Here is a 27,877-nt window from a genome sequence, read left to right on the forward strand (position 1 = left end):
TGCCTCTTTCAAGTACCAGTCCAACCACCTACCCTCCATGATCCTCCTGGTGGGCCCTTGCCCAGCACCCTGTGGGTCACCGCTTTGGACGGGTCGTGTCTCCATTCCAGCCGGGATTTCTCATCGTCCACTAAGTCTGCGTTGGGCTGGTACAGGTTGTCAAAGAGAAGAGCCACTGGATTGTGGGATCTGCCTTCCAGACCATTACTCAAGAACTCCAGGTCCTAACAAATGAAAACAAATGCAATGCAGTGACCTATACACAAAATTTAATTCAGGGAACAAAATTAGAAGCCGTTTTTTAAGTGGAAACACGGTCATGCGCACGCCGCACACATTATTAAAGACAAGGCAGGTGTATTTGGTAACCCCATTGTTTGAAGGAGCCTGAAGTGCGTGCGGACTACCCGAGTATGAGGCTGGTTCCACCTTTAACCCCAACCGCCCTGAATCCTTCGAAATCCTCTTTGCCAATGTGAAGGAATTTGGAGGATTGTGGTTACATGGCAAAAGTGCGTTACTGATTTCGTAGGATGCAATTTGTCAAGGTCTTGGGCCGGACCTTGCGTTGTGTTTGCTCAGCCATGCATAAATATAGGCCCGGATTACAATGTATGCTTGAAATCCTCCTCACTGCTCCGAGATGTCACTGACCAAGTCTCAACATATTGACAGTCACTGCCGCAGGATTTTGCAGGATTCAGGCAGTGGTCACCCCTCCACGGACCATATTCAAGAAGTAATGGACAATTTTGCAGGATTAAGGCTACTGGGGTATATGCTATTTTTCCATGAGGCCAATTGGAGGATTTTGCAGGATTGAGGCTACATCCTAGCAAAAAGGCTTAGGGAGTTAGGGTTAAAGTGGCTTCTAATTTTTTTCACCGAACTACTCTCTACATATAGTTGTATGATGTAAATTTAGTTTGATTTGAACAATTTCAACAGTGTACACATAATACTGTAATCAGCATCAGAGGGAAATTCCCAGCAACACTGTGAATATCGCTCCTTGGAAGTGAAACTGAATTGCTGCCTGCTGAATTTCCCGTTGACTGAGATTGACGAGAAAGAGTTTGTACTTCCTGATACGATCAGTCAAAGCAAACACTGAATCCTACACAAAGTGATTGAAGAGCTCTAGGCATTGACTTTTAACCCTAACTCCCTAGCATGATTTATTACAGTAGGAACCATACCCATCCTGGCAAATTCCAAACACCATATGGGAAACTGTGCACACGTATTTCTGACTTTGATTCTGGAGGTGTGCCAACCCAATGTAAAAGACTGTCAGTTTAGGCCTGGGGTACTGTACCCATCCTGACAGATTCCAACAAAACATGGCGTTGGGGTTTGATGGGTTGAGTTCTGTTAGGGTTAATGGTCAAGATTACTTTGCAGCCTCTTTTCATCAGCCCAACCGTGCAAAGGGCCCACGGTGCATCAACATATTTGCACTCCCATACGATGTAGTTCTAATAGTCTAGACCTTCCTGAATCCAAAAAATAATAAATAATAAACCTTTTTTTTATGGCCAGGACAGGGTATTAAGGACAGTGTTCAGAAATACTTTGGGTTATGTTGCCAACATGACAAAAGCTACAAAAGTCTAGTTCAGTCAAGCATGATGACTGGTGACAATGTATGAACTAAGAAATTCCTTTCCTTTTCATGCAGGACAACAGGAACATGTCAAAATGTCAAAATGTGTTACAGGCAAAGAAACTGTATGACTGCCGAGTGCATGAATATAGTCACATGTACATGTCATGTACAGTGTTACATGTACATGTACATGTACATCAGATTTTAAAATGTCTGTCGCAATGCAAATTAACATCTCTTTTGTTTAAGTTATCAGGACAATGTCGCTGTTTTTTCTAAATAAAAACATACGAACAAGCTACATGAACAGACTTCATTCGCAAATATCAGTCGGCACTGCTTTTAAATCAGCAATACATTGTAACTCAATAAATATTTACCCCACTGGAAGGATTTTGTCATTATTGGAAAATGGAAATCTAATCTAAATCTAATCTATATTTTTTTCGAAAAGCTGTGAAAAAGAGCAAGCTCTGAGGGTTTATTTTTTGTTGGGGGGGGGGGTCACCCTGTATAACTTCATTTTTTACCAAGATGAATTTTGTAAAAACGGGTTGTTACCAAAAAATAAAATTACATTACAACATTTTTTATCTATGACTGACAAGCTTCCTCATTTCGCAATTCGCAAAAAAAATCCCCCCCCCTCAACTCACCTGCTGCAGAATGGACTGTTCCTCATTTTCCAGTAACCTTGCGTGTAGATATGGGTCCGGATGAGGATCGCCGGTGTAGTAGGGCCAATTACCAGACAATAGGTAGGATAGGCTTATTCCTGATGGGCCATTCCCTGAATAAATAAATAAATGAATAAATACTGGGGTGATATAGTGCACATATCTACCAACAATTAGGTCCTCAAGGCACTGGAAATAATGTTTCTTATTAAAGAAAGGTAAATTAAGGTTTATGAGAAATATGAGACCCATGAATGGTTTACAAGGTGCTGCGCAGCCACTGCCAGAAACACTGGGGCAAACCCCTTCTCTTAGCGATAAGTGTTACTGGGTTCTTAAAAAACCGTAACTCCCTAGGGGGTGTGCAAAATTATATTAAAATTGGAGGATTCAGGACTGTTAGGGTTAAGCAACGTGCATTACACAACGTGCATTACGGGACCTACGGCTTTACGTCCCATCCGAAGAAGGAAGCAATAATGGTAAAGTTGCCTGCTCAAGAGCACAAACACCAAGTTCCCACGATCAGGATTCGAACCCATGTTCCACGGCACACGAGTTGATAAGAACAAACAAAAGTTGTCAGGAACAAATGCGGATTCTTGTACAGACATAGTGGTGGGATTTAAATCCGGATTTTTTGAATTTGGTTTATATTAAAACAGAATTTTGAAGTTTTTGTAACAGAGTACAAAACAAACACATTTTATCAACTCAACACTAAAAACACAACCTTTTTTTTTCTGGCCTAATGTGTGCGTACATGTACATGTACGTTTATGTGTACTTGTTCTACTCCCCCCCCAAAAATGGGCCTCTGTAGTAGGTTTGTGTGCTTAGTCTATGGGAGAGTGTTATAGGGACAAAGGAAAACACAAAGCATTGTCTTCGGTAGTATAGTAAAACAAGAGTGTATACAACATCTATGGAAAAAACTGAATGAATTAATGAAAACAGAAACGAATTATGCAATTCATCTACGTATCGGTACATGTACATGTCGTACCGATTCATGTACTAATAATTACGCCAAACCCCAGTCATGCCAGTAATTACAAATGAAACTACGGTACATGTAGATATTTTTGTTCTCAAAATGTTTTGATTGTCAATTGGACAGTACAAAATCGTTAAATGAAATTAATTGAAATTGGGAACAGCTTATGATGTACATGTACATGTTCTTATGACAAAAAACGTCAATTTAGAAATGGATTAAAGATATAGTCCATCATTTGTAATTTGTGCATTTTGTTCGTTTGAAGCAACAAAAGTGTTCAAAATCTAATGAAGGATACTGAACAACTACGTAATAGTAATAAAGAACAACGTAATAGAAAACTTACATGTAATCTGTGGACATGTAGGATTTACCTAGATCACTACTAGCTGGGAGGTCTTTTTGACCCCTTTTTCAACAAATTTAGACAGCCCATTTTGTTAAAGATGCTGCATAAAAGTAAGTAAAGTCTGTCCCGAGCCAATGTGGCTCATCAGGCCGGCGTTTATCTCCGGTTTCAGTAGCATGAAACGACTGAGAATATTTCTACTCCCCCTGGATGGGATGCTAGTCCATCGCAGGTTACTCCCCAGCTAATGCCGGTACCCATTTATACTCCTGGGTAGAGAGGGGCAAGTGGGGGTGAAGTGCCTTGCCCAAGGACACAATATATGACCAGCGGCTGGATTCGAACCCCTGACCCTCTGATCATGAGTCACGAACCCTAACCACTAGGCCACACACTCCCCCTTTTTGACCCCTTTTTCAACAAATTTAGACAGCCCATTTTGTTAAAGATGCTGCATGCACATGTTTTAATGTACTATTTGTAAAATAAATGAATTAGACTTCTGAAAACAATAACAATTTTATTTGTTTCATTTTTTTAAATCTAATATAAAGGCAACTTTTCAAATTGCTGTCAAAAAGCCTAAATGTGTCCCTAGAGCCTGGGACCTGAACTGAGGATATGGGAAAGATTCGCATACCTGGCCCTCACTTGACACCCTGTGCACAGTGACGAACCGTATGAGACTGGTCTGAAAATTTCGAATTGTTTTCTCAGTAAATACAAAACAATTTTTTCCATGCTACATTTGACTTTTAAGGACATATTAAATCACCTCCTGATGGCTGATATGTCACTGAAGGGAAAAATTAGTGATGGCCAGACATTAGCCCCATAAATGTGGCCAATTTACTGGACTACCTCCGTAAATAAAGGCCACACTTCCACAATGTCAAAAAAAAACATGTCGAACTTTGTCAAATTTTGATTTTAGCATTAGGCTTAGTTTGTTCATGTAGTTTATTTTGGCTTTAGAAGCATACTCACCCTCTTTAGGCTAATCAGAAAGTGCTGCCTTTTTCAGATGTCCAGTTTTCGTGCAATTTCCAGATTCGTTTGCACACGTTTGCGTATCAAAATTTCAACGGGAAATTTCACGAAAATAAGACATCTGAAAAAGGCAGCACTTTCTCATTAGCCTATAAAGAGGGCGAGTATGCTTCTAAAGCAAAAATAAACTACATGAACAAACTAAGCCTAAATGTAAAAATCTAAATTTGACATAAGTTTGACATGTTTTTGTACATGGTGGAAGTGTGGCCTTTATTTACGGAGGTAGTCCAGTAAATTGGCCACATTTATGGGGCTACCCAGATATGGGATTGGGAATCTTTCCCTGACTTGCTAGCAAAACAAAACCAATTGCCTAAAAAAACACTTACCGATTATAATAGCCGGTGAGAAACAATGGTCGAGTGCGCAGTAATTTCCGTTCAAATCTTCGTTTGACGATGAGCAGTTAAGCTTGGCCATTCCTTCCCAACGCCTCCAGAATATCGCCCTCCTCTGCTCTGGTTCCCGTACACTCCCTCGAAATAATAAAAATGTCCAGGATTTTTCTGGGCAGGTCTTTTTGGCGCTGATTATTAGTCCGTTAATCTCTTGATGAGATAGATAACCTTTTGGTCTGACTTAGAGTCAGCTTATTAAGTCCAGTTACATGCAGGTCGGCTGATGTCAAATGCCGCAAGAGATTAGTGCCTCTTGACATGTGCTGATCACATGGCACATGGGCCTCACACCACACTGAGCAGGGATCTGTCAACAATGGAGGGATTACAAAGTAAGTGTAAGTATTGTTAGGTAAGGACAACAGGGGAGGGCCAGTCAATAGATACAATTGCGTAATGCAGCCAGAAAAAAAGGCGGGCTGAAGATGATGGCGTAATGAAAGCCACCGGTACAAGAGTTTACAGACATGTACACTGTAGGTACCGGTTGGTATGAGCACAGAGAGAGAAACTTAAAGGGAAAATACAACATTTGCAAACATCAAAAAATAAAACTACCAAATCGTTTTGAAATACCTTGCTGGACTGTTAGTGAATGACAGTGTAAAGCATGCTGTAAAATCATGGCACCTGGTATACTGTCATTTTCAAGAAAAGTGGCATTTTTGTATCAATTTCCAATGCTGGTCGGCCGACCAGCGTTGGAAAAAACTGGCTTTTTTCAAATACTGGCCCAAATTGACCATCGCACTTGTTTGCAATCGATTACACACCTATGAACGGGTACAAGCCAGCTAGACTGGTTCCCTGACCTTACAATTCCCCAATGTATGTAAACTGCTCATCTGTTTCTTCTTATATGGAGTAGGGGAACCAGACTACAGGAAAACGATTGTTTTTCTTGGTTTTTATAGCATTTTCGAACCCAAAACCTCAAAAAGGTCAGTGTAACTATATTTGCTATATATTTCCAACCCCCCAATTCCATCCATTTCTGAAAATTACAGCAAAAGCAAATGTTGTACATTCCCTTTAACAAGAAAAATTATCAACTTTCTGTTCCAGTATCTGCAAGAAGCGCAACTTAACCCTAACTGCCTAGCGTCTTCTACTAGGAACTGGACCAATTCCATCAAAATCCATCAATCACTGTGCGTCCAATACAAAACTGTACATGACATAATGGAATTCACCACTGACGCACTGGTTGATCGTGACACCCATGGACTTGCTACACATGGCTTTTATACAATAGCAGTACAGAAAGCTAGGCAATATCAATCGGACACCCCTTCTGCTTCAGGCCATTAGGCCCAAGTCCATCATACTCCATCAATATTTAGTCACGCCAGGCCTTCTGGACCAAGTCCCCCAAACTCCACCAAAATGGGGGGATGGATTTTGATGGAGTTGGGGTGGTTAGGGTTAATTTAACAAACACATTTTAAGGGGCTCACAAGTGTGTACGGTACGTGTACACGTACATTGTAGCTTACAACTTTCATGACTTTTTCATAAACTGTGTGGGTTTTTTTTCTGGTGGTGTGCCCCCCTACCAGTAGCTTGTACTGTGGCCCCCCTTATGCCAGGAGCTGGCGACGGCGCTACCCCTGCCCGCTACCTTTTTTCCCAGCAGCCTCCTGTATTTTTCTTTTTCTTTTTTTCAATTCATACATTTGCAATATATTTTGAACATAGAAATTATTGTCAATATGTTGTCTTTCTATTTGTTTCCACAAAATTGAAGCTACATGCACCATATATGTGATGCGATCAAGCTAAAATGAGGCGTTTGTCGACCCCAGTCAAATTTTTTTTCTATAACAGATTTGAAAAGAGCACAATCTCCGCATTACTGCTGTGAAAACTGCATGCTGATACCAACTTTTGTTCAAATATTATGGAAGTCGAAACACCAAGAGATGTGATGAAGTGATGTGATGAAGTGGCCCTATTTTGGCCTGTATCTCCAAATGAAATTTCCCGACAAACGACTCATGTAGCTTGATCACATCACATATAAATGTAGTAAGGGCCATGGCTCCCTTGGACACCATTTTGTATCAGCAAAGTAGTCAAGAAAAAAAAGCCGAAGAATCCATCTGCCATGTGGGGGGGGGGGGAGAAGAAAAAAAAAGCCTGCCTCCTTCAATTTCTTTCAAAAAGACCCGATGAGAAACTATTTATTTTGTTCACTCGGCCTACCAGTAATTCCATAACACAACAAACTATGGATTAAGAACATGTGGCTAATTAAAATAAAGCATCAACTGTTGTTTGTTAAACCATCTGTCATTAACAACCCACAAAGGTCTCTGGCTGCAATCAACCACAGAGCCTATGAATCGATCAACCAATCAATGCAGCAAAAGGCAGTGAGGCTGAACGAGGGACACAGCATTTGATTATTCGATACGCAATGTGCCATGTCATAAGCTATACAGGGTGAGTTAAAAAAAAAAATGAAACCCAAATATCAGGACTATTGTTTTAGTGAACTTATGCATGTAGCACTTTTCAAAATCTAGGATTTGAAAGCCCAATTCATAAGCTTTCTTTTAGTACAAGAATCACTCAAATCACTCATGTACTTTTCAAGTTATGGAATTTTGAACACATCCACCGTTTTAAGGTTCTGTCCACGGATCACAAAAAAGGTGTGCACTCTTTCAGCAAACGAAAACAATTCACACACATCCCTATGTGATTTGTTTTCGTTTTGCTGAAAGAACACTGAACTTTTTTGCGATCTGTGGACAGAACCTTAAAACGATGGCTGTGATTAAAATTCCGTAACTTGAAAAGTACGTGAGTGATTTGAATGATGCTTACAAAGAAAGCTTATGAATTAGGCTTTCATATCCTAGATTTTGAAAGTGCTACATGCAGAACTTCAATAAAACAATAGTCCCAACATTTGGGTTTCGTGTTTTTTGTACTTGCCCTGTATTTCATTGAACTGTACACAAAGCAATCCATGCAAAATCCAGAAGAAAAAAATTACACAGCACCCAATAAATACGCTATATGGTACATATTCTTCATGCCGAGTAAAAGAAGGGTCCCTTTGGATAATTCCTTTTTCTCCAACAACAAAAACGGGACAGGTGTAAACCAGTTTGTTCTCTTCAGCCAACATTCGATCTGGGTATCGACCACATTCAGTACAAGTTTCACTGATATTCAGCCATGCATGCAAAGGTTACAGGCCTTTCTTGGTGACTACCCAAAAGCGCAACCAACGCAGAGGGATCTGTCTGTATATTACCATGATTACCAGACAGATCAATATATTTTCAAGTGAACTGTGACAGAGTCGAGACTAGGGGAAAGTGAAAAATCCGCGAAATTATCAGCATAGGGTCTATGCCATACATTTACTCTGTCAGCCATTCCATGTAAGGGTCATCACCAAACTCAAAAATTGAAGTGAAAGGAATAAATTTTTGTCAGTTATATTTGATAAGAGGAATATTGAAACCATCTAAATCTCAAAAGATTTTTTAAAATAAATCATTTGAATTAAAATTTCAGCCTCCTGAACATGGATGAATTTTGTGGGCGAAACGGAGGGTCAGGGGTATAAATCACAAACTGAGGAAGTAACTGAAGCTCATTCATAAGATTGTGCTTTATCTGCACACATTTGGTAGCTATTCCAGTCTATTTGATAAAACATTGAGAATTTTTCCAAATGTCTTCAGTATTTTCCCACTATTTCATCGTGAAAACACCCTCAAAAATATGTCATGCGAGTCACAAAATAGGACTTTTTTTCAGATTACTTAATAACTAGAGAGGGATTCAGCTAGTGTTTGATATTTGTAAATGAAATAGTGGTGGTCTATCAATAAAAGTATGAATATTCTTATTTGCTCTACATTCCTTGTAGAAAAAACTATCTCAAGAATGTCACGCGAGTCACACATGATGTATGTCATGCGAGTCACCAGGGGCGGATCCAGGAATTTTCGCAGGGGGGGGGGGTTTCATCAGCCAAAAACTCTGAAAATTTACACACGTTTTTTTCTCCGGACACTTGGCCTCCGTAAAATAAAAAACTGGGGGGGGGAGGGGGGGGGGGCTTGTACCAATTTCAATTGGGGGCGCTGTTCAAATTCGACGAAAAATTATTAACACATTACAGAATGGTGTACCGTATTTTGAACAGGCGGACATGAGACCAGTATAATGTTTTTAGGGGTGTCACGGGGGGGGGGGGGGGGGGGGGGGGGGGAATCGACTTATTCTTCAGGAATTTGTTTGAGAATTTTTTTTTTGGACAGAGATGGGGGGGGGGGTTTGATCCCCAAAACCCCCCCTCTGGATCCGCGCCTGGTCACAAGCCAGGAATGTTTCATTTACATGTAATACAAAGAAACAATGCCATAGGCCCTATTAAATTACAGAATTCGAATTAAGTCTTTAAAAGCATTAGTTATGTAACAAGAAATTGAATCAGTTTTTTACAAATTGTATATACAGTCGAGTCTCGTTAATACAAACTCGTTCGGACCTAGCCAAATTGTTTTGTTATATCAGAATTTTGTACTAAGAGGAACATCAGTCCCATTCATTGTGCACATAAATGCACAGTCGGGACTAAGGCTTTATGTTTGTTATAACCAGAATTTTGTATTAACAGAGTTTGTACAAACGAGATTCGACTGTACTGTATACATTCCTATACAACTGCATCATTAATTGCAGCTCGATCTTACCATTTAAGGAAACTGTGACTCTACATGACCAAGAATTACAACTGTTTTCCTGAAATAATCACCCGTGGATTGATGACATCAATTCGTAACTTAAATTCCAAAACATTTTTTTCTCTCTATGTCATTGTTAAGGATATTGTGTTTAAACCAGATTTCCACCCCCAACATTTGCCAAAGTAAAGGGATAAATAGCAGTTTTCACACTCTTTCATAAGGTATTCACAGGTAAATCATTTTTATTAATATAATATTATGATTTGATTTGTTATACTAAAATTACAGTTATAATGTGAAAGTGAAAAGCTACTGTGTCACGCGAGTCACGCATTTGTGTCACGCGAGTCACATTTTCTTCAGGCCATTTCTTACAACAAGGGATATTTGGCACAATACAACTTATGCATGTATTGGGTGAGGGTATTAAGTTCTAAGTTCAGTAAGAATAATTTTAAGAACACTGGTAGATCCATAGGAAAAGCTATTTGAGTCAAGGGATGTCAAAAATCCCTTTTTCTATCCTGTCACGCAAGTCACGTCAAAGAAACTGTGATACATGAAAAAATAGCGATTTTAAAGTAATCATATAAAGACTAAACCATAAATTCACAATGCCCTGACTCAAATACATGCTAATTTGAGTTGAATAAATGCCAGGTTAACAACAGTAATGCATTAAAACTTAACATTTTGTTCAAATGTCACGCGAGTCACCATGGAATGGCTGCTGTACAAATGTATACATTTGCCTAAGGGCACCCCTAAAATACCAGTTTCTTTTGTTTGACAAAAATCTTTAAGTTCAGTAAAAAAAAAAACCTGTACAGTAAAACTTGAATTCCACACTTCAAAAGGGATTCTTTTTAAACAATCCTGAATTTAGGAAAAATCCAGACAAAAATCCTGAAATGAGGAAAAGTCCTAGTCCTAGTCCTCACCCCAGCAGTGTGACTGTATTACGAAATGAACATTCACGAAACATTGAGCTACAAGTACCATTATCAAGCAAATTTAGATAAAATGCATTATACCTAGATAATAGTAATAATTTCAGTGCAAGTGCAGAAGTCTGCCCTCAACAGTCTTCTCATAATCGCATTTTCAGAATGTACACTTGTAACGCTTAGATGTACAATGTATACACATTTTTAATCATGAATGAAACTGAAAGAAAAACCTTGTCAATGCTAAATTTCTGACGTCTATACAGGGTGGATAAAAAAAAAACTGAGATATTATTGCTAATTGAAACAGAAGTAGGGCACATGTGAATCAAAGGGAGATATCATCTGTTAGGGTTGAATCTCCTCTTTCAAACGACACCCTGATCATGTCATTACATGTACATTCACGGTTGACTGAGCAGTGACCAATTTTATGAAAAGGTCTATTGAGAGACTTGCGCCACTTTTCAATTGTGGTTTTTGTGGTGTCATTTGTCACACAGTGAAAGGCTATGGTTGCCAATCAAGGCAGCTTTGGGGAAGAAAAGAGATTTTAACATGAAAAGTGGCGCAATTCTCTAAATAGACCCTTTCATAAATTGGTCACTGCTCAGTCAACCATGAATGTAATGCACAACGTGACATAATACCCTTTTGGGGGAGCTGGTCACATATGTTTACAACGAAAACAAGTTTTAAAAATAATATGCATATTTTTAGAAATTTGGTTTGACAAGAGTTTCTTGTTTAAATAAATAATATGAACCACTTCATTATAATTGTTCCAAACAATAGGCCATAATTGGAAGTATCAAAGTTCACGTACCGGTAATACAAGTAAAACCATGATAGGCCTACATGTATTCCATTTGTACACAATATTTTTTCTTATGGATAATACTGGTATCAAATGTCAGATCGTAGTTTATCCTAGTGGACAAAGTTCACTACACTATCGAGATAATAAGTCACTTAAATGTTTAACCTCTTTTTTATATTTAAAACAAGCCTTTGCCAAAGTACGGATCACATAACAAAGTTAAAGGGAATATATACAACATTTGTTTTTGCTGTAATTTTCAGAAATGGATGGATTTGGAGGATTAATACAGTATGTTATAGCAAATATTGTTAAAATGACTTAATTCACGTTTTGGGCTTGTAGATGCTGGAAACAGAACAAGAAAACCAATCATGTTATTGTAGTCTGGTTTCCTGACCCCACTTAAGATGAAATGAAGTCATTTTGACTTTGGGGAATTGTAAGGTCAGAGAATCAGTCTAGCAGGCTTGTACCCCTTCACAGGTTTGAAATCAGTTGCAAAGAAAATGCGGAATTATTAATTAGGAAAAATTAGGAACAGTTTTTGAAAAAAAATCCAGTTTTCTCCAGCGTTGGAAAAATACAATTTTTCTTAAAAATGTCAGCACACCAGGAGCCACGATTTTACAGGATGCTTTAGACTGTTATTCCCTAACAATTCAGTAAGGTATTTTGTGAAAATTTGATCATTTTGTTTTGTGATGTTTGCAAATGTTGCATCTTCCCTTTAAAGGGAATATTATACAACATTTGCTTTTTCTGTAATTTTCAGAAATGGACGGATTGGGGGGGGGGGGGTAGTATTTTATAGCAAGTATTGTTACACTGACTTGTTTGAAGTTTTGTGTTCGTGCACAAATGTAGATGCTGGAAAAGCAAGACAAACAATGAATGTTCCTGTACTCTGGTTCCCTGACCCCGCTTATAAAGATGAAACTGAACAATTTAATGACGTAAGGGAATTGTACAGTCAGGGAACCAGTCTAGCTGGCTTGCAAACAAAATGTGGTCTAACTAAATATGGTAAATTGAGAACAGTATATGAAAAAGGCCAGTGTTTTTCCAATGCTGGTCGACCGACCAGCGTTGGAAATTGATACAAAAATACCACTTTTCTTGAAAATGACAGCACACCAGGTGCCATGATTTTACAGGATACTTTAGACTGTGTACACACTAACAGTTCAGTAAAGTATTTTATAATAATTTAGATGTTCTGTTTTTTTTATGTTTGCAAATGTTGTATATTCACTTTTATTGTATTAAAATGTACTCCATTTTAAATTTGTAACACTGGTAGGTAGTATAAGTACCTGTTGGGTACTTTGTGTGTGTCTAGGGGAAATTCCACGCAAAAGCAGAGTCACGGCTGAAAAATGGAAAATTTATGATATTGTCAGAAAGATGTATCCTAACCTCACATGTGGTATCAAATTAAAGGGGCCAACACAAGACCTTTCATCCAATGCGACGGTTAAGTGTATTTTTTTGGTCCAAAAACTAGATTGCCTCAAAAGTGGAGGTTTTCATCTGTGAACAAATTTCAACTTTTAAAATGTACTGCCATGCTCTTCAATAAAATTTGAGAATTTTTCTGCAATCAACATTCAACCCATATATTTTATTTAAATGAACAAAAAAAAACACTTTTTAATTTTGAGAACCAGTTTTACCTGTGACTGTGAGAGCAGATTTACATACATGTACATCGAAGCAAATATTTTAGATTTTGTAAAGAATTTCTTCAATACCTAAACATGGAAAACCTGATTTCTTTGATTGATAAATCATTCAAAAGGGAATTTTAATCATGTAAGTTTTTCAAATTAAAAAAAAAAAATTATGATTGCAACTTGAACTTTTTACCCTCCTGCTGTTTGAACAGTCACAGACAGTCAAAAAAATCAAGCCTCTTCCCCTGCCACACCTTTTAGTCTTATACTGGCTGGTCACCAACAGTCAGATCATATTTAAAGCAAGCACTGTGACTGACAAATTCAGTCAACGGACAAAAGCAGGCATAAAGTTGGCACAGCTGGCTTATCAATCACCTACAGTCAAAGTACCGGTATATATAGTCACAGCCAGTCAATCCTGCTTTATGTAGGCTGGGAGCTCTAATGTGTTGAAAACGGTCACTTGATTGATTTTGACTGACAGGACAACTTTGCACAGAATGTACAATTGCAAAGGACGGTTAATATAATTATAGTACACGTAAACATGTATCTAAGTACATGCATTTTGAAAATACAGGCACGCAACTGAAAATTTAGAAAAAAAAACGAGGAAACTCCAAACCACACTTAGACTTTGTACAGTATTTTTCAATTGGTACTAGTATTCATGAGAAGTCTATAAAGAGGAAATCGGCGGATCCGAGGAAAAATTGCATGCCTGAAAATAATGAATACGTTAAATTGTAAAAAAAAATGCATGCAAAGTTTTTACTTCGTTGATGAGACACTTGTCACTGCCGTACTTACGTGGCAAACAAGGAGGCTCTGAAGCTGTACTGCTACATGTATATCATCAGGTATAGCTCAGTGCTGAAGAAGGGTAGCGTGTCCAAAGACAGAGTAACATTTCCAACAACTTTTTTTATATGCCGTCTAGTACTTTTACAGTGTACATGTACATGCATAGATCCTCCATGTCATCCGACAAATTTGCATGTTTACATATTGACTGAAGCTAAAATGCAAATAGATGCCAGGCCAAATGGTCTCTGATTGGATGTCCTGACCGGGCAGTGTTCACTTGGTGACAAAGGGGTGTAACTTTGCAATCGGAGGGGAAAGCAACAAACATACTTGACGCTATGTAATGCAGATCAGGGATACTGTACAAATGTCACATCTTAACTGAAATGACAAAATCAATACTCACATTTGTGCTCTGAAGCACAGCTCCCTTTTCTTCTGCCACCTCAAACAATCAGGACTGTTCCATTCACACACGGGTGTGTGGGAAAAGCTGAGGGACATCTATGCTGACCCATATCGTCTGACTCCTGTTCCTTCATACCAAAAGAAATATATAATTTCTCAGATGTCAGAAACGGTACCAATTCTTGAAATTCAATACGGTAATTTTTTTTTTCACTTTTTACCCATTCTTTCTTTTGAAATTACATTTTTGTACACTTGTAAAAGGTCAACGACAAACGTGACAAATACTGAAACTTTTTTCAAATTTCCTAAGACAAGGTGACATCAGAATACTTTGCAAAACGTTTTCTGTCCCTTTATAGGAACAATTGAGAGTTTCAAATTGTTCCTTGACCAGTTCACACTGGGATTATTTTGACATTGACCGGACCCAGACGCGGGATTATTTTTCATGAACCGCGATGCCAGACGGGTTCAGGCCGTCATCTGCAGGTAGCACACCCTGATATTTCTGGCCTCGCTCGCTGCGAGCGGGGCGCAGACAGATATTTCCCGCTTTGCTCTTTGCGTGTTTATCCGTCATCGGTTCCAAATCCTGCAACACCTTTGCGTGTATACACATCATCCGATTGGTTAATAAAGACAAGTTCACAGCCACAGTTGTACAACTATCGTTCAATCTAATATTGCAGAAGCCCTCGTCCTAACAAAGCCACGAAATAAGAATGCGCCGGAACAACTGGATTATTCTACTAAAAAGTCCTTTCTTTCCGTTGGTGTGGACATTTTGGCACTGAGAAAATGATCTCAAATTTATGCTTGAAAATTCAGCTTTTTGAATGAGAAAGTTATTTATGAATGCCCACTCTTTAACATCTAGTGAACTAAAGTACTGTATCGTATGATGAAAAACAATGAATTTTTAAATTAACCAAAATAAGAAAATATCACGCTATTCACGTGTAACACTTATAAAATATCACTTTTAAATTGGACATCTGGTTTAAAATCAGCGATACCAAAACAGAAGTATTATATGTGATGCGATCAAGCTAAATGGGTCGTTTGTCGACCCTGGTCAATTTTTTTTTACAGATTTGAAGAGAGTACATTCTCAGCATTACTGCTGTGGAAACCGCATGCTGATACCATCTTTAGTTAAAAATATTACGGAAGTCTGAACGCCAAGAGATGTGATGAAGTGATGCGATGAAGTGGCCCTATTTTGGCCCGAATCTCCAAATGAAAGTTCCCGACAAACAAACTCATTTAGATTGATCGCATCACATATAATACAAAGTAGGCCCTATGATGCATTGTTTCTCACCTCTTCCCTTTTTTTATCCAAAAAAATCACAAATCACTTAACCTTGTAATTTACTGAAGCTGAAAATTTGGTTTTGATTACAAAGTCCAGTACATGAAGCTCATCAATGCTCAGGTAGAACATCTTTACATTCCGGGACATACCAGTATGCACCCTTATGCTTAACTGTATAGTTACAGCATGCAGTTACTTTATGCTGTAACTATACACTTTTAGCATTACAATGTTTAGCATAGATTAACATGTAACTGCACTTTCTAGGCCCAACAAGTATGGAACGCCAAAGAGGCATTTAATGTGATCATCGAATCGGTGATGGACTTTTGCAATCGGTGATGCATGTTCACGATCGGTGATGGACTTTCGCGATCGGTGATGGACTTTTACTGGTGATGCATATTCACGATCGGTGATGGACTTTCGCAATCGGTGATGGACTTTCACTGGTGATGCATATTCACGATCGGTGATGGACTTTCGCGATCGGTGATGGACGTTTACTGGTGATGCATATTCACGATCGGTGATGCACTTTCGCGATCGGTGATGGACTTTTACTGGTGATGCATTTTCACGATCGGTGATGGACTTTCGCGATCGGTGATGGACTTTTACTGGTGATGCATATTCACGATCGGTGATGGACTTTCGCAATCGGTGATGGACTTTCACTGGTGATGCATATTCACGATCGGTGATGGACTTTCGCAATCGGTGATGGACTTTTACTGGTGATGCATATTCACGATCGGTGATGGACTTTCGCGATCGGTGATGGACTTTCACTGGTGATGCATATTCACGATCGGTGATGGACTTTCGCGATCGGTGATGGACTTTTACTGGTGATGCATATTCACGATCGGTGATGGACTTTCGCGATCGGTGATGGACTTTTACTGGTGATGCATATTCACGATCGGCGATGGACTTTCGCAATCGGTGATGGACTTTTACTGGTGATGCTTATTCACGATCGGTGATGGACTTTCGCAATCGGTGATGGACTTTTACTGGTGATGCATGTTCACGATCGGTGATGGACTTTCGCAATCGTTGATGGACTTTTACTGGTGATACATATTCACGATCGGTGATGGACTTTCGCGACCGGTGATCAACTTTGCAATCGGTGATGGACTTTTGCAATCGGTGATGGACTTTTGCGACCGATGATCAACGACCCATCACCGATTGCAAAATCCATCATCGATCGCCAAAGTGCATCAGTTATTGAACGTGCATGCCGCTGTGGCTTAGGGTTTCTCGTGTTGCCCCTGACGGTGATATTTGTTTACGGTGTTTTTGTGTTTGAAAGTGTCTTTCTCATATGTGAACTGCATTTTTTTTTTAAATTAATGTGCGTAAAATGTTTGTTGTTGGTGTATGCCGCTGTGGCTTTGGGCTTTGGTGCTGCCCATATTGCAACCAGTAAATGCCCAATCGATGGTATCCGGAATAAAAACACTCCTCTGTGGATGTGGCATAAACACAATGATTTGTTTTTATCCAATAAATGGTAAAACGTTTTTTTGCACCTGATGATTGATGGGTGGGCCATCGGAGACAGCATATGGCGGGGTTATTGGGGGCCTGACCAGGCATCCAGGGGGCACAGGTATTCAATCACATCATCATCATCATCATCATAAATCCATCTAAAAGCCAATCTTGGTATAGATATGTGGGGCCCTCTGGTCACTTAAGCACACTTAAGCGAGCACATGATGGACAGTACACAGAGGAACTTTCCTTGCAAATGTTTTTCCACCACCACCCCTTACATCCGCCAGTTATAGTGCTCCAAGGTTTCGAGAGACTATACAAATTACAAGGATTAAAATGTTCGCAATTTTTAGGATACAGACAGCCTGCTCCTCATATTTATGGGGCAAATGAAACCATTCAATCCCTTGTTTTTCTATTTTGTTAGGCTAATTTGATACTTGCCGTAGCGATCTCACTGTGTCACGAGGCTATGATGTTTTCCTGACTGAATGTACATCTGTGGGAAGCTATTTTTTGTTATTCAAGTTTAATTTGCATTTGTTGTCATTTATTGCCACATATATCTCATTTTCATATAGGCCTACATGTATTTCATTTATTGTCAAGCATATTGTGTATGCCGTGGCTTTGAGTTTCTTGTGTTGCCCACTACTGGTCGGGCCTGGTGTTGCCCCTAAATTGTGTTAATACGGTTATATGTTTTATAATATGTCCGTTCTCACTTGCGAACTCCATTTTTTGTAATGTCCGTGAAATGTTTGCAGTTAGTGTATGCCGCTGTGGATTTGGGCCTTTGGTGTTGCCCATATTCACATAACCATAACAATTAACAACTCAAACGGTATATGCCATATCACAGGTATCCGGAATAAAACACTCCTCTGTGAATGTGGCATGAACAGAATGATTTGTTTTATAATAGGCCTATACCCTTCGGGAGACACTTTAGCGTCACACACTTAGAGGCAAAATATTATCGTCGCAAATAGACTCGATTGCTCGTGGTCGAATTAGTAAATATTACCCGGCGAATTAAGGTAAAATTGGAGTTACGGGTCATTAAAGTTGGGGGGAAAATGTGAGCACTAGTTTATGGGAATGTTCCCCAAATAGCCAATTATGGGTTATTATAAGTTATTATTTTTTATCATTATTATTAACATTATTATTATTTGGGTTGATTATCACCATCAAGCAGCTCAGAAGCTGAATTGCACAGTGATTTACAGTAAAAATTAAAATGAATTAAAAATAAACACATTTCACGAGAAATCGAAACACATTCAAAATGCACAACAATCCATTATTCTCAAAAACATATATACTCGGATAATAGCAATTAAAATTGTATACATATGAAAATCCTATGTTGAACTATTGATGAGTCTGGGCTATTTCGAAATCTCTTGGATGAACTGGGATACTCCTTGAGTGTTCTACTCGATCTAAGATTCATAGTGTGCCAACTTTTTGATTGAGGAAACCACTCATTAAATTTGCCTGATTTAAAAGCACCTAGAGCAAAGTTTGTACACATAGTGGTTCTTCTATCATAAAGGTGATCCAGAGATAGAGTAATACGGCAAACTCTTTTGGATCGACTAAATTAGATTGGTCTGTTTGAGTGTAATGCTTGAGTGCCAAACCGGCGATGCGTTTGCTAGGACTGGTCTAACATAGGGTAACAAGTTCTTTGAGTAAAACCAGTTTCTTTCAGTTTCCTGAACATGAATAATTTTCTATTAGCTTTACCAATCATCTCAGCAATGTGTTTCTCATGTCCTTAAATTTGAGTCCGAGTATTTTTTTACCAATACGTGATAAAAGGTTCTGCATAATATGATGATTGATGTGTGGGTCATTGGAGACTGCATATATGGCGGGGTTATTGAGGGGTCTGAGCAGGCATCCAGGGGGCACAGGAATGCAATCACATCATCATCATCATCATCATCATCATCATAAATCCATCTAATGGCCAATCTTGGTATAGATATGTGGGGCCTCTGGTCACTTAAGCACACTTAAGCGAGCACATGATGGACAGTACACAGAGCACTTTCCTTGCAAATGTTTTTCCACCACCACCCCTTACATCCGCCAGTTATAGTGCTCCAAGGTTTCAAGAGACTATATCAATTACAAGGATTAAAATGTTCGCAATTTTTAGGATACAGACAGCCTGCTCCTCATATTTATGGGGCAAATGAAACCATTCAATCCCTTGTTTTTCTATTTTGTTAGGCTAATTTGATACTTGCCGTAGCGCTCTCAAGTGTCACGAGGCTATGATGTGGGAAGTTATTTTTTTGTAATTCAAGTATGATTTTCATTTGTTGTTATTATTGCCACATATCTCATGTTCATGTATTTCATTTATTGTCAAGCATATTGTGTATGTCGTGGCTTTGAGTCTCCGCTGTTGCCCACTACGGTTTGGTGTTGCCGTTATTAATATAACCATAACAATTGATAAGTCGACCGGTTTTCCCTATCATTGGTAATGTGGCTATAAAACACCGTGATTTGTGCGTCGCCAGAAATTGTTTGCAGAGGGGCAAAACATTTTTCTCCCCGAAATACCTGGATTTTTCCAGCATATTCACGATTTATCATTTTTCGAGGGTGGGCATTTTTCAAACAATATTACTTCGCGCCCCTTTTTCTGTCTTCTTCCCCATCTTTTTTTTTTTTTGGGGGGGGGGGGGAGGGGGCTTTTCCGGGGGGGGAAGCGCCCCCGTGCTCCCCCCCCCCCCCCCCCTTGTGACGCCCATGGGTGATGGTCTTTCACGATCGGTGATCAACCTTGCATGGACTTTTGCTATCGGTGCAGAGTTTTTTTTTTATATTATCAAAGTAAGTGGGTGAAAATATCCCAGCCAACCCCCCCCCCCCCCCAAAAAAAACCACCCCACTTTCTTCAACTTAAATATGCTGTGATTTCTGGGCGACGGAGGCTGCCGGCGTCATGGGCAGACTAAGCTTTGTTTAGGTTGTCGGTACATAGGTAACTGTTGCGGTTGTATTCCTATTGGAAAATTTTAGTGTGTTTTTATTTATACATTATTCAATATTTTCCTTTGATAACTCCGATGTTTAAAAAGACTGTGCACACCGGTGAATAATTTATTATTCATTAGTTAAAGAATAATGTAACCAATTGGGTTAAATAGCGAATGTCTGTTCTGTTTGTTCACTATACAATTGACAAGGCCACTTAAGACAAGCTCGTAAAGATCTCGGAAGTTGCGGCTCGATTGTAGACCGTTGTAGCCTATACATCATGTACATGATGTAAAGGTATCATGTTCTTAAAAGGATTCCATTATTTTGCTGAACGTCAGTTGGTGCATGGAACGCGTTTGCATGTGGAACACCCAATTTGTGAGCCCCCATGTAAAAATGATTGACCTCGATCATGCCCCAATTCCACGACTGCAGAAAAAAAAATGGTAGCTGGTAAGTGGAGACCTGAAGCACGTGTTGTTGCGAGGGCTAAAGGGACAAGGTGATTGATTGCCAAAGAAGACATGGCTGGCACAAACCATAGAGCTATAGCTCTATTTCCCACAGTGGTCTTAGCAGATTGAGTACCATGCTGCATTACAAAAATGTACACATCGAATCATTGCTCTTTGAAAAAACAATGATAATATTTTCTAATCTTAAAAATGATTAAATTCTAAATTTAACTCTTATCAAACACACACACCATGGTTCGAAAATTACATCGGTTACGTGGAAGTAAAATTTATCAGATTTTCGCGAAAGGTATTAAAAAAACAAAAGAGCAAAATAAAGGCTCTGCGCATTTGCAATTAAATTTAACTTGCTCCAGAGCAAGGAACATAGATAAGTATAATACGTGCAAATGATTACGACGCAACACACAGATGCGACGGTCGCGAAAGTCCATCACCGTTTCGGTGATCACATTAAATGCCTCTTTGGCGTTCCTGTTTCGCCAAAAGCGGCATTTAATCGGTGATGGACTTTCGCGATCGGTGATGATCTTTCGCGATCGGTGATCAAAGCTGCGATGACCAGTCGTTGAGTAAAAGTCCATCACCGATTGCGAAAGTCCATCACCGATCGTGAATATGCATCACCAGTAAAAGTCCATCACCGATTGCGAAAGTCCATCACTGATCGTGAATAAGCATCACCAGTAAAAGTCCATCACCGATTGCGAAAGTCCATCACCGATCGTGAATATGCATCACCAGTAAAAGTCCATCACCGATTGCGAAAGTCCATCACCGATCGTGAATATGCATCACCAGTAAAAGTCCATCACCGATTGCGAAAGTCCATCACCGATCGTGAATATGCATCACCAGTGAAAGTCCATCACCGATTGCGAAAGTCCATCACCGATCGTGAAAATGCATCACCAGTAAAAGTCCATCACCGATCGCGAAAGTCCATCACCGATCGTGAATATGCATCACCAGTAAACGTCCATCACCGATCGCGAAAGTCCATCACCGATCGTGAATATGCATCACCGATTACAAAAGTCCATCACCGATTCGATGATCACATTAAATGCCTCTTTGGCGTTCCATAAACAAGAGCTATTGAGTCTGTTGCGCTCGTAACAGTGCATATATACAGGTCTGACACTCGTGCCATGGCCTCCTCCAAAAGGTCTATACCCCACTGGGAATTCAACAGCCAGCATGAGTTGGCGTTTTTGTGCTGTGCACAGGCAGCATTCCAGAACCCTGGACACACAATAGCCAGCTACATGTACATGTAGCTTCAGTCCTCGGAGTGAGACTAAGCAAATTTTGCTTTGTCATGTACATGCTCTCTGGCTGAGTACATATGTACCTATTTATTTAAAGGGAATATACATCATTTGCTTTTGCTGTAATTTTCAGAAATGGATGGAATTGGGGGGTTGGAAATATAAAGCAAATATAGTTACACTGACTTTTTGGAGGTTTTGGGTTCGAAAATGCTATAAAAACCAAGAAAAACGATCATTTTCCTGTAGTCTGGTTCCCTGACTCCATATAAAAAGAAACAGAGCAGTTTACATACATTGGGGAATTGTAAGGTCACGGAACCAGTCTAGCTGGCTCGTACCCGTTCATAGGTTTGTAATCGATTGCAAACAAGTGCAATGGTCAATTGGGGCCAGTATTTGAAAAAAAAGCCAGTTGTTTCCAACGCTGATCGGCCGATCAGCGTTGGAAATTGATACAAAAATACCACTTTTCTTGAAAATGACAGTATACCAGGTGCCATAATTTTACAGGATGCTTTAGACTGTCATTTACCAACATCCTATTAAGGTATTTCGCAAAAACTTGGTAGTTTTATTTTTCGATGTTTGCAAATGTTGTATATTCCCTTTAAAAGAATAGACTGTGTGTACACATACAGTGTGTACACATTGTACATGTTCAAACCTCTAGTTCATAGTACAATTCAAGCCATATTGAACAAAACGGCGCTGGGAGCTACATGTATTTCAGAGAATCTAGAAATAGCATCAACAACAGTGAAAGAGTTGACGGACTGTTCCAATTCCCAAATTCTAAATACATAATGTACCATTCTATTATATTTTTCTTGCAGGCTGGCGGCCTGTTTTGTCCTAGTACAATTGCAGTATATGCAGGAATGGTTTTGATTTAGCATTTTGTCCTTTTTCCAAAACTATATTTTCTACATGTACATTTTAGTTGCTATTTTTTTTGCAGGCTTGTGGCCTGTTTTTTGTTTTTCCGTGCCACTATCCTTCAATCATGTCAATTGCACTATATATATGCAGGCATGGCTCCTGGTTCGTACATTATCGATACTAAATGTGGGGCGGGAACCTATGGGGGGGCCTACATTTGTCAATTAATTGATAAGCGCATTTTGGACATTTTTTTTTGGACCATGGTTTATGACAATTATATGTAAACCATAGAAAGTGCTGCAAAAATTCTTTTTATGGTTAACATACTTGTAAAGTAATGTTTTGTGCACTTGTAATACTGTTTGTAAACCATTAGGGCCTGTAATGAACTTGCAAAAAAAATCATGGTTTACAAATATATGATGAATTGTATATTTTTGTAAACCACCAAGTTGTTACGAAATTTATACCTTACTAGGATGTTGGTAAATGACAGTCTAAAGCATCCTGTAAAATTAGGGCACCTGGTGTGAAGTCATTTTCAAGAAAAATTGTACTTTTGTATACATTTCCAACGATGGTCGTCCGACCACCTTTAGAAAAACCTAACTATTTTTCAACTACTGCTCCAAATTTACCATTTTTTTTTTTTTTCAGTCCAACTTTTGTTTGCTATTGGTCAATACATGTTCATGAACGGGTGCAGGCCAGCTAGACTGGTTCCCTTACCTTACAATTTTCCAGCATTTTTGATCCATTTCATCTTTAGTAGAGTCAGGGAACCAGACTGCTTGAAATTTTTGTTTTTCTTGGTTATTCCAGCATTTTCGAACACAAAACTTCAAACATAGTGTAACAACTAACCCCCCAAATAGTTCATTTCTGAAAATTACAGCAAAAGCCAATGATGTACATTCCCTTTAAAACAAAAATGACGTGTGGGCACGTTCATACTTTTTCTTTTCAAATATTAAAACTGGCAAATGTGCGCCCTCATGCTTACTATACACCGATAGCCGCCGAACCGGCCGCGCGCCACCTGACAGCTAACATATTGACCTGAAGGTCAATATTACCGGCATGCATTGCAGCTAGCATGACCCTGCAGGAAAATGATTACACTCAAGCATATGTACAAACAGAGCCTCAAATTTCCTCTGAAAATTACATGAAAAGTAGACGCCTGAGAAAGAAGTGGTACTGATAATTTCCCCTTGCTAGTACTTGTTACATGTAGGTAAGTGTGCTTTTCCAAAGCACAAATAAACTTGCAGAACAGTCGGTAGGCCTTTGTGAAAATAGAGGGGGGGGGGATTTCTGACACGTCAGACGGTCAGTTGCTGTGGTGCTAGTGGGGCCCTTTCCGCTCTGTTCACAAGTACCTCCTCACCGGCAAAGAAAGTACAGTTGGGGGTGACCAAACGACGCCATCTTGCCTGACTGCATTATTTTGTCGCGAAGCGCGGCCACTGTGCATACATAGTACAAATCTCCTGGTGTACATGCGTCACACACAAGGAAATCCCACTCCGTAGCCGCGTAGCCAGCAACAGGTGTGGTTGGTTTGGACTTAGAATTTTTTCAGCAACCCCCATTCCTTCTCAAGGGGACCCCCACTCAGTATCTGCGTAGCTAACAATGGAAGAATTGTTTCCTTTCCAGTGATTCCAACCGCGTAGCCAGAGATTTTAGGGGTGTATTTCCGAGTGGCGGGGTATTCTACAATTACTCCGAAAACTTAGCTGGTCAGAGCTTTATTTGATTGCTTAAAGGGAAAATACAACATTTGCAAACATCAAAAAATAAAACTACCAAATAATTTTGAAATACCTTGCTGGACTGTTAGTGAATGACAGTGTAAAGCATCCTGTTAAATCGTGGCACCTGGTATACTGTCATTTTCAAGAAAAGTGGTATTTTTGTATCAATTTCCAACGCTGATCGGCCGACCAGCGTTGGAAAAAAAACTGGCTTTTTTCAAATACTAGCCCCAGTTGACCATCGCACTTGTTTGCAATCGATTACACACCTATGAACGGGTACAAGCCAGCTGGACTGGTTCCCTGACCTTACAATTCCCCAATGTATGTAAACTGCTCTGTTTCTTCTTAAATGGAGTCAGGGAACCAGACTACAGGAAAATGCTTGTTTTTCTTGGTTTTTATAGCATTTTCGAACCCCAAACCTCAAAAAAGTCAGTGTAACTATATTTGCTATATATATTTCCAACCCCCCGAATTCCATCCATTTCTGAAAATTACAGCAAAAGCAAATGATGTATATTCCCTTTAAGCTAAGGTTGCAATTTCATTTTGGAACAATTAAAACACCTTAAAAGAAAACGAAAAAGGTGTCCTAAACGAACAGAAAACGTCATTCTACGGAGTCTCCATTGTGTCCTACATGTACTTCTGAAAACAATGTTGATATCGATGTTTGTTGAATACAGGATAAGTTTATGTGCACAACTTTGGTCTCTAGTTTGATAAACTAACTTTTGTTTGCCATCAGACATTGTTACTAAATACACGTTTGTTTAAATTTTAAATAAATGAATTTCTTTCGATTTTGGTAAAAACAACTGCATGCAAAATATTTAAAATCATAATTGAAAATTTTTGGTAAATAAATTAAATCCACAAATCTTATAATATATTTTTATCGAAAATCTACGAACCTTAGTTAAATCCTATGCATGGAAAGAGTTCTGAGAATTTTTATTTTGCTGAAAATCAACCATGCGCCAATTACGTAACATTTTACAAATTTATACTGTTTCTCCAAAAATAGAAATATTTGCAATATAACTTTAGTATGCCGTGGCTATAATTTTAAGTACATGTACATGGACAAATATATTTGAAATGACCCTTCCATCAAAAACATAACAAAATCACCCTTCTGTAACAATGTTCTCCGGCATTTATTGCTCATTCTAATGGCAGTGCATATTTAGCCGGAGACGGCAAAACTTTCGTAAACGTTAGCTTGCTTGATATGCACTGAACATGCGCAGTTACTGGGTTTTTTACTTAGACATTTTCCAGTGACATATTTTAGTCTGGCTCCATGCCAACATTATCGTTGTAACTTCGTATTCACAAGATGGGAATCAGACCATGTTAAAATAATAAAAAGAAGAATATTCTTATTTTTTGGGATGGGGAAAAAAAACTTTAAAATTTTGCCAGCGGGGATCGAACCCGGATCTTTCCGCTCATGAGATCCGTTGCTTATCCACTAGGCCACAGGTGCTACACCACCATTGGTGGTAATTTAATATAATTCAGCCCTATCTTAGAGAGTACAGCACCCTCTGTTGATATTTGATAAGGATTGCCGCCGGCAATATCCACTATCCATATTAATACACCTGCCATCAATCAATCAATTATACAAGCGCGCGCGCCTGCATGCGGTCGATCACACCGTGGCCGGTCGCGCCGCCTCGACACATGGTTGCATAATACACATCATTTCAATAAAAACAAAAAATAAATAGGCCTATTGGCCTACTTTTTGGGTACTTTAAACATTACGATTAGGTCTTATTCGGACAGAAATATATTTTAAGGCATATTCATTCCAACAAACAACTCGGTACCGAAATCTGCATCTCGGCGAAACAGATCGTAAAATACTAACGCGATAAGGTGCACATCGTTTTTCGTGCTCCTTAATTCTGATTACGCTCTCTGTTGTTTAGTGAAAGTCGACCGAAGTTGTGTTTCACGTTTCAGGGTTGGACGGCGACACTGAGTGGAAATTCGTAGCGATGTTTTTATTATTAGTTTCGTAATTGCAGATAACCCCCCCCCCCCCCTCCGCACTCGGAAATACACCCCTAATATCTCTGGCTACGCGGTTGGAATCACTGGAAAAGAAACAATTCAAGTCCATCGCCAGCTACGCGGATACTGAGTGGGGGTCCCCTTGAGAACGAAGCAACACAACATGAATGGGAGTTGCTGAAATTTTTTTTAAGTCCAAACCAACTACCCTGTTGGCGGCTACGCGGATACGGAGTGGGAGTGCAATGGAGCATGACGCATAGTACAAGTAGCGCTGAGGTTTATTGAGGGCAATCAACCGAGACTCCGTAGCCGGCTACGAGGTACGTGCATAGATCGAGTGGCGGGGTATTCTGCAATTGTGCCCTTTTAAATTCTGGTCCATTCAATAATGTAAAGTTTTTGTATCTAGTCACTAAGTCAGTACGGTAATAATTTACACTCTCTTTGATTTCTTTCAAATTGTTCTCGAAAAAGCTTTCGATTTCACCATAACTGCATCGAGAAGAAAGCGATGTGACGATGGATCATCTACGGTGATTTGACGTCGGTTTGTGTTGTGTGGAAAAAGATACGAGCCGGGCAGCGTGAATTTGGGGCACCGATACACAAACACAATCGCCGAGCGTACACACGACCTCTCGGCGCCTGGGGCCTGTTTAAATGTAACACTAACAAAACCCCATCGAATCTAGTACAGTAGTATTGGTTTAATCATGTTAAACATGGAGATCTATCACCTACTTAACGTGTGAAGTGGAGAATTCAGACCTTCACCACGAAGTCGAAGAAACGTGTTCTTGACCCACCGGCCACACAAAATCGGTTCTGGATCAGATGATGATGACACGGCGAGCATGGCGGTGGTACATAATTGTACATTGTGCAACGTACATGTATTGAGGTCAAAAGCAAAGAGCCTGCTCATTATCAGTCTTGGGGGCGCTATTCATCCACGTATTCAACTCTCAAGATTGGCCGCCGCGCCCGCGCCTTGCAGCTGCCTCATAACCTGATAACTTGAACAGCTCAAAACTAGATTCGATCAACGCGCAAACCCCCGCCAAGGCGTCAATCGGTGGGGGAAAGGGGGGACAAGTCCCCCCCACCACTTTTTAAAGAAGGCGGAAATCATATTGTTTGTCTGCTC

General features: G+C 39.5%; 1 protein-coding gene across 1 annotated transcript in view; it reads right to left on the minus strand.

The window, feature by feature from the left end:
- The window catches only part of LOC119738671 (oxidative stress-induced growth inhibitor 1-like), a 38,068-nt gene extending 10,410 nt beyond the window's left edge, over window positions 1-27,658 (minus strand). The window contains exons 1-5 of the mRNA XM_038213584.1: window positions 27,472-27,658; window positions 14,461-14,590; window positions 5,018-5,393; window positions 2,266-2,399; window positions 33-224 (exon numbers count right to left, since the gene is read on the minus strand). Of these exons, the coding sequence (XP_038069512.1) occupies window positions 33-224; window positions 2,266-2,399; window positions 5,018-5,108 (417 nt within the window). The 5' untranslated portion in view covers window positions 5,109-5,393; window positions 14,461-14,590; window positions 27,472-27,658. The remainder of the gene's footprint in view (window positions 1-32; window positions 225-2,265; window positions 2,400-5,017; window positions 5,394-14,460; window positions 14,591-27,471) is intronic.
- Window positions 27,659-27,877: the final 219 nt, after the last annotated feature.

This window comes from Patiria miniata, unplaced genomic scaffold (genome assembly GCF_015706575.1).
Source record: "Patiria miniata isolate m_02_andy unplaced genomic scaffold, ASM1570657v1 HiC_scaffold_3, whole genome shotgun sequence".
Lineage (NCBI taxonomy): Eukaryota > Metazoa > Echinodermata > Asteroidea > Valvatida > Asterinidae > Patiria > Patiria miniata.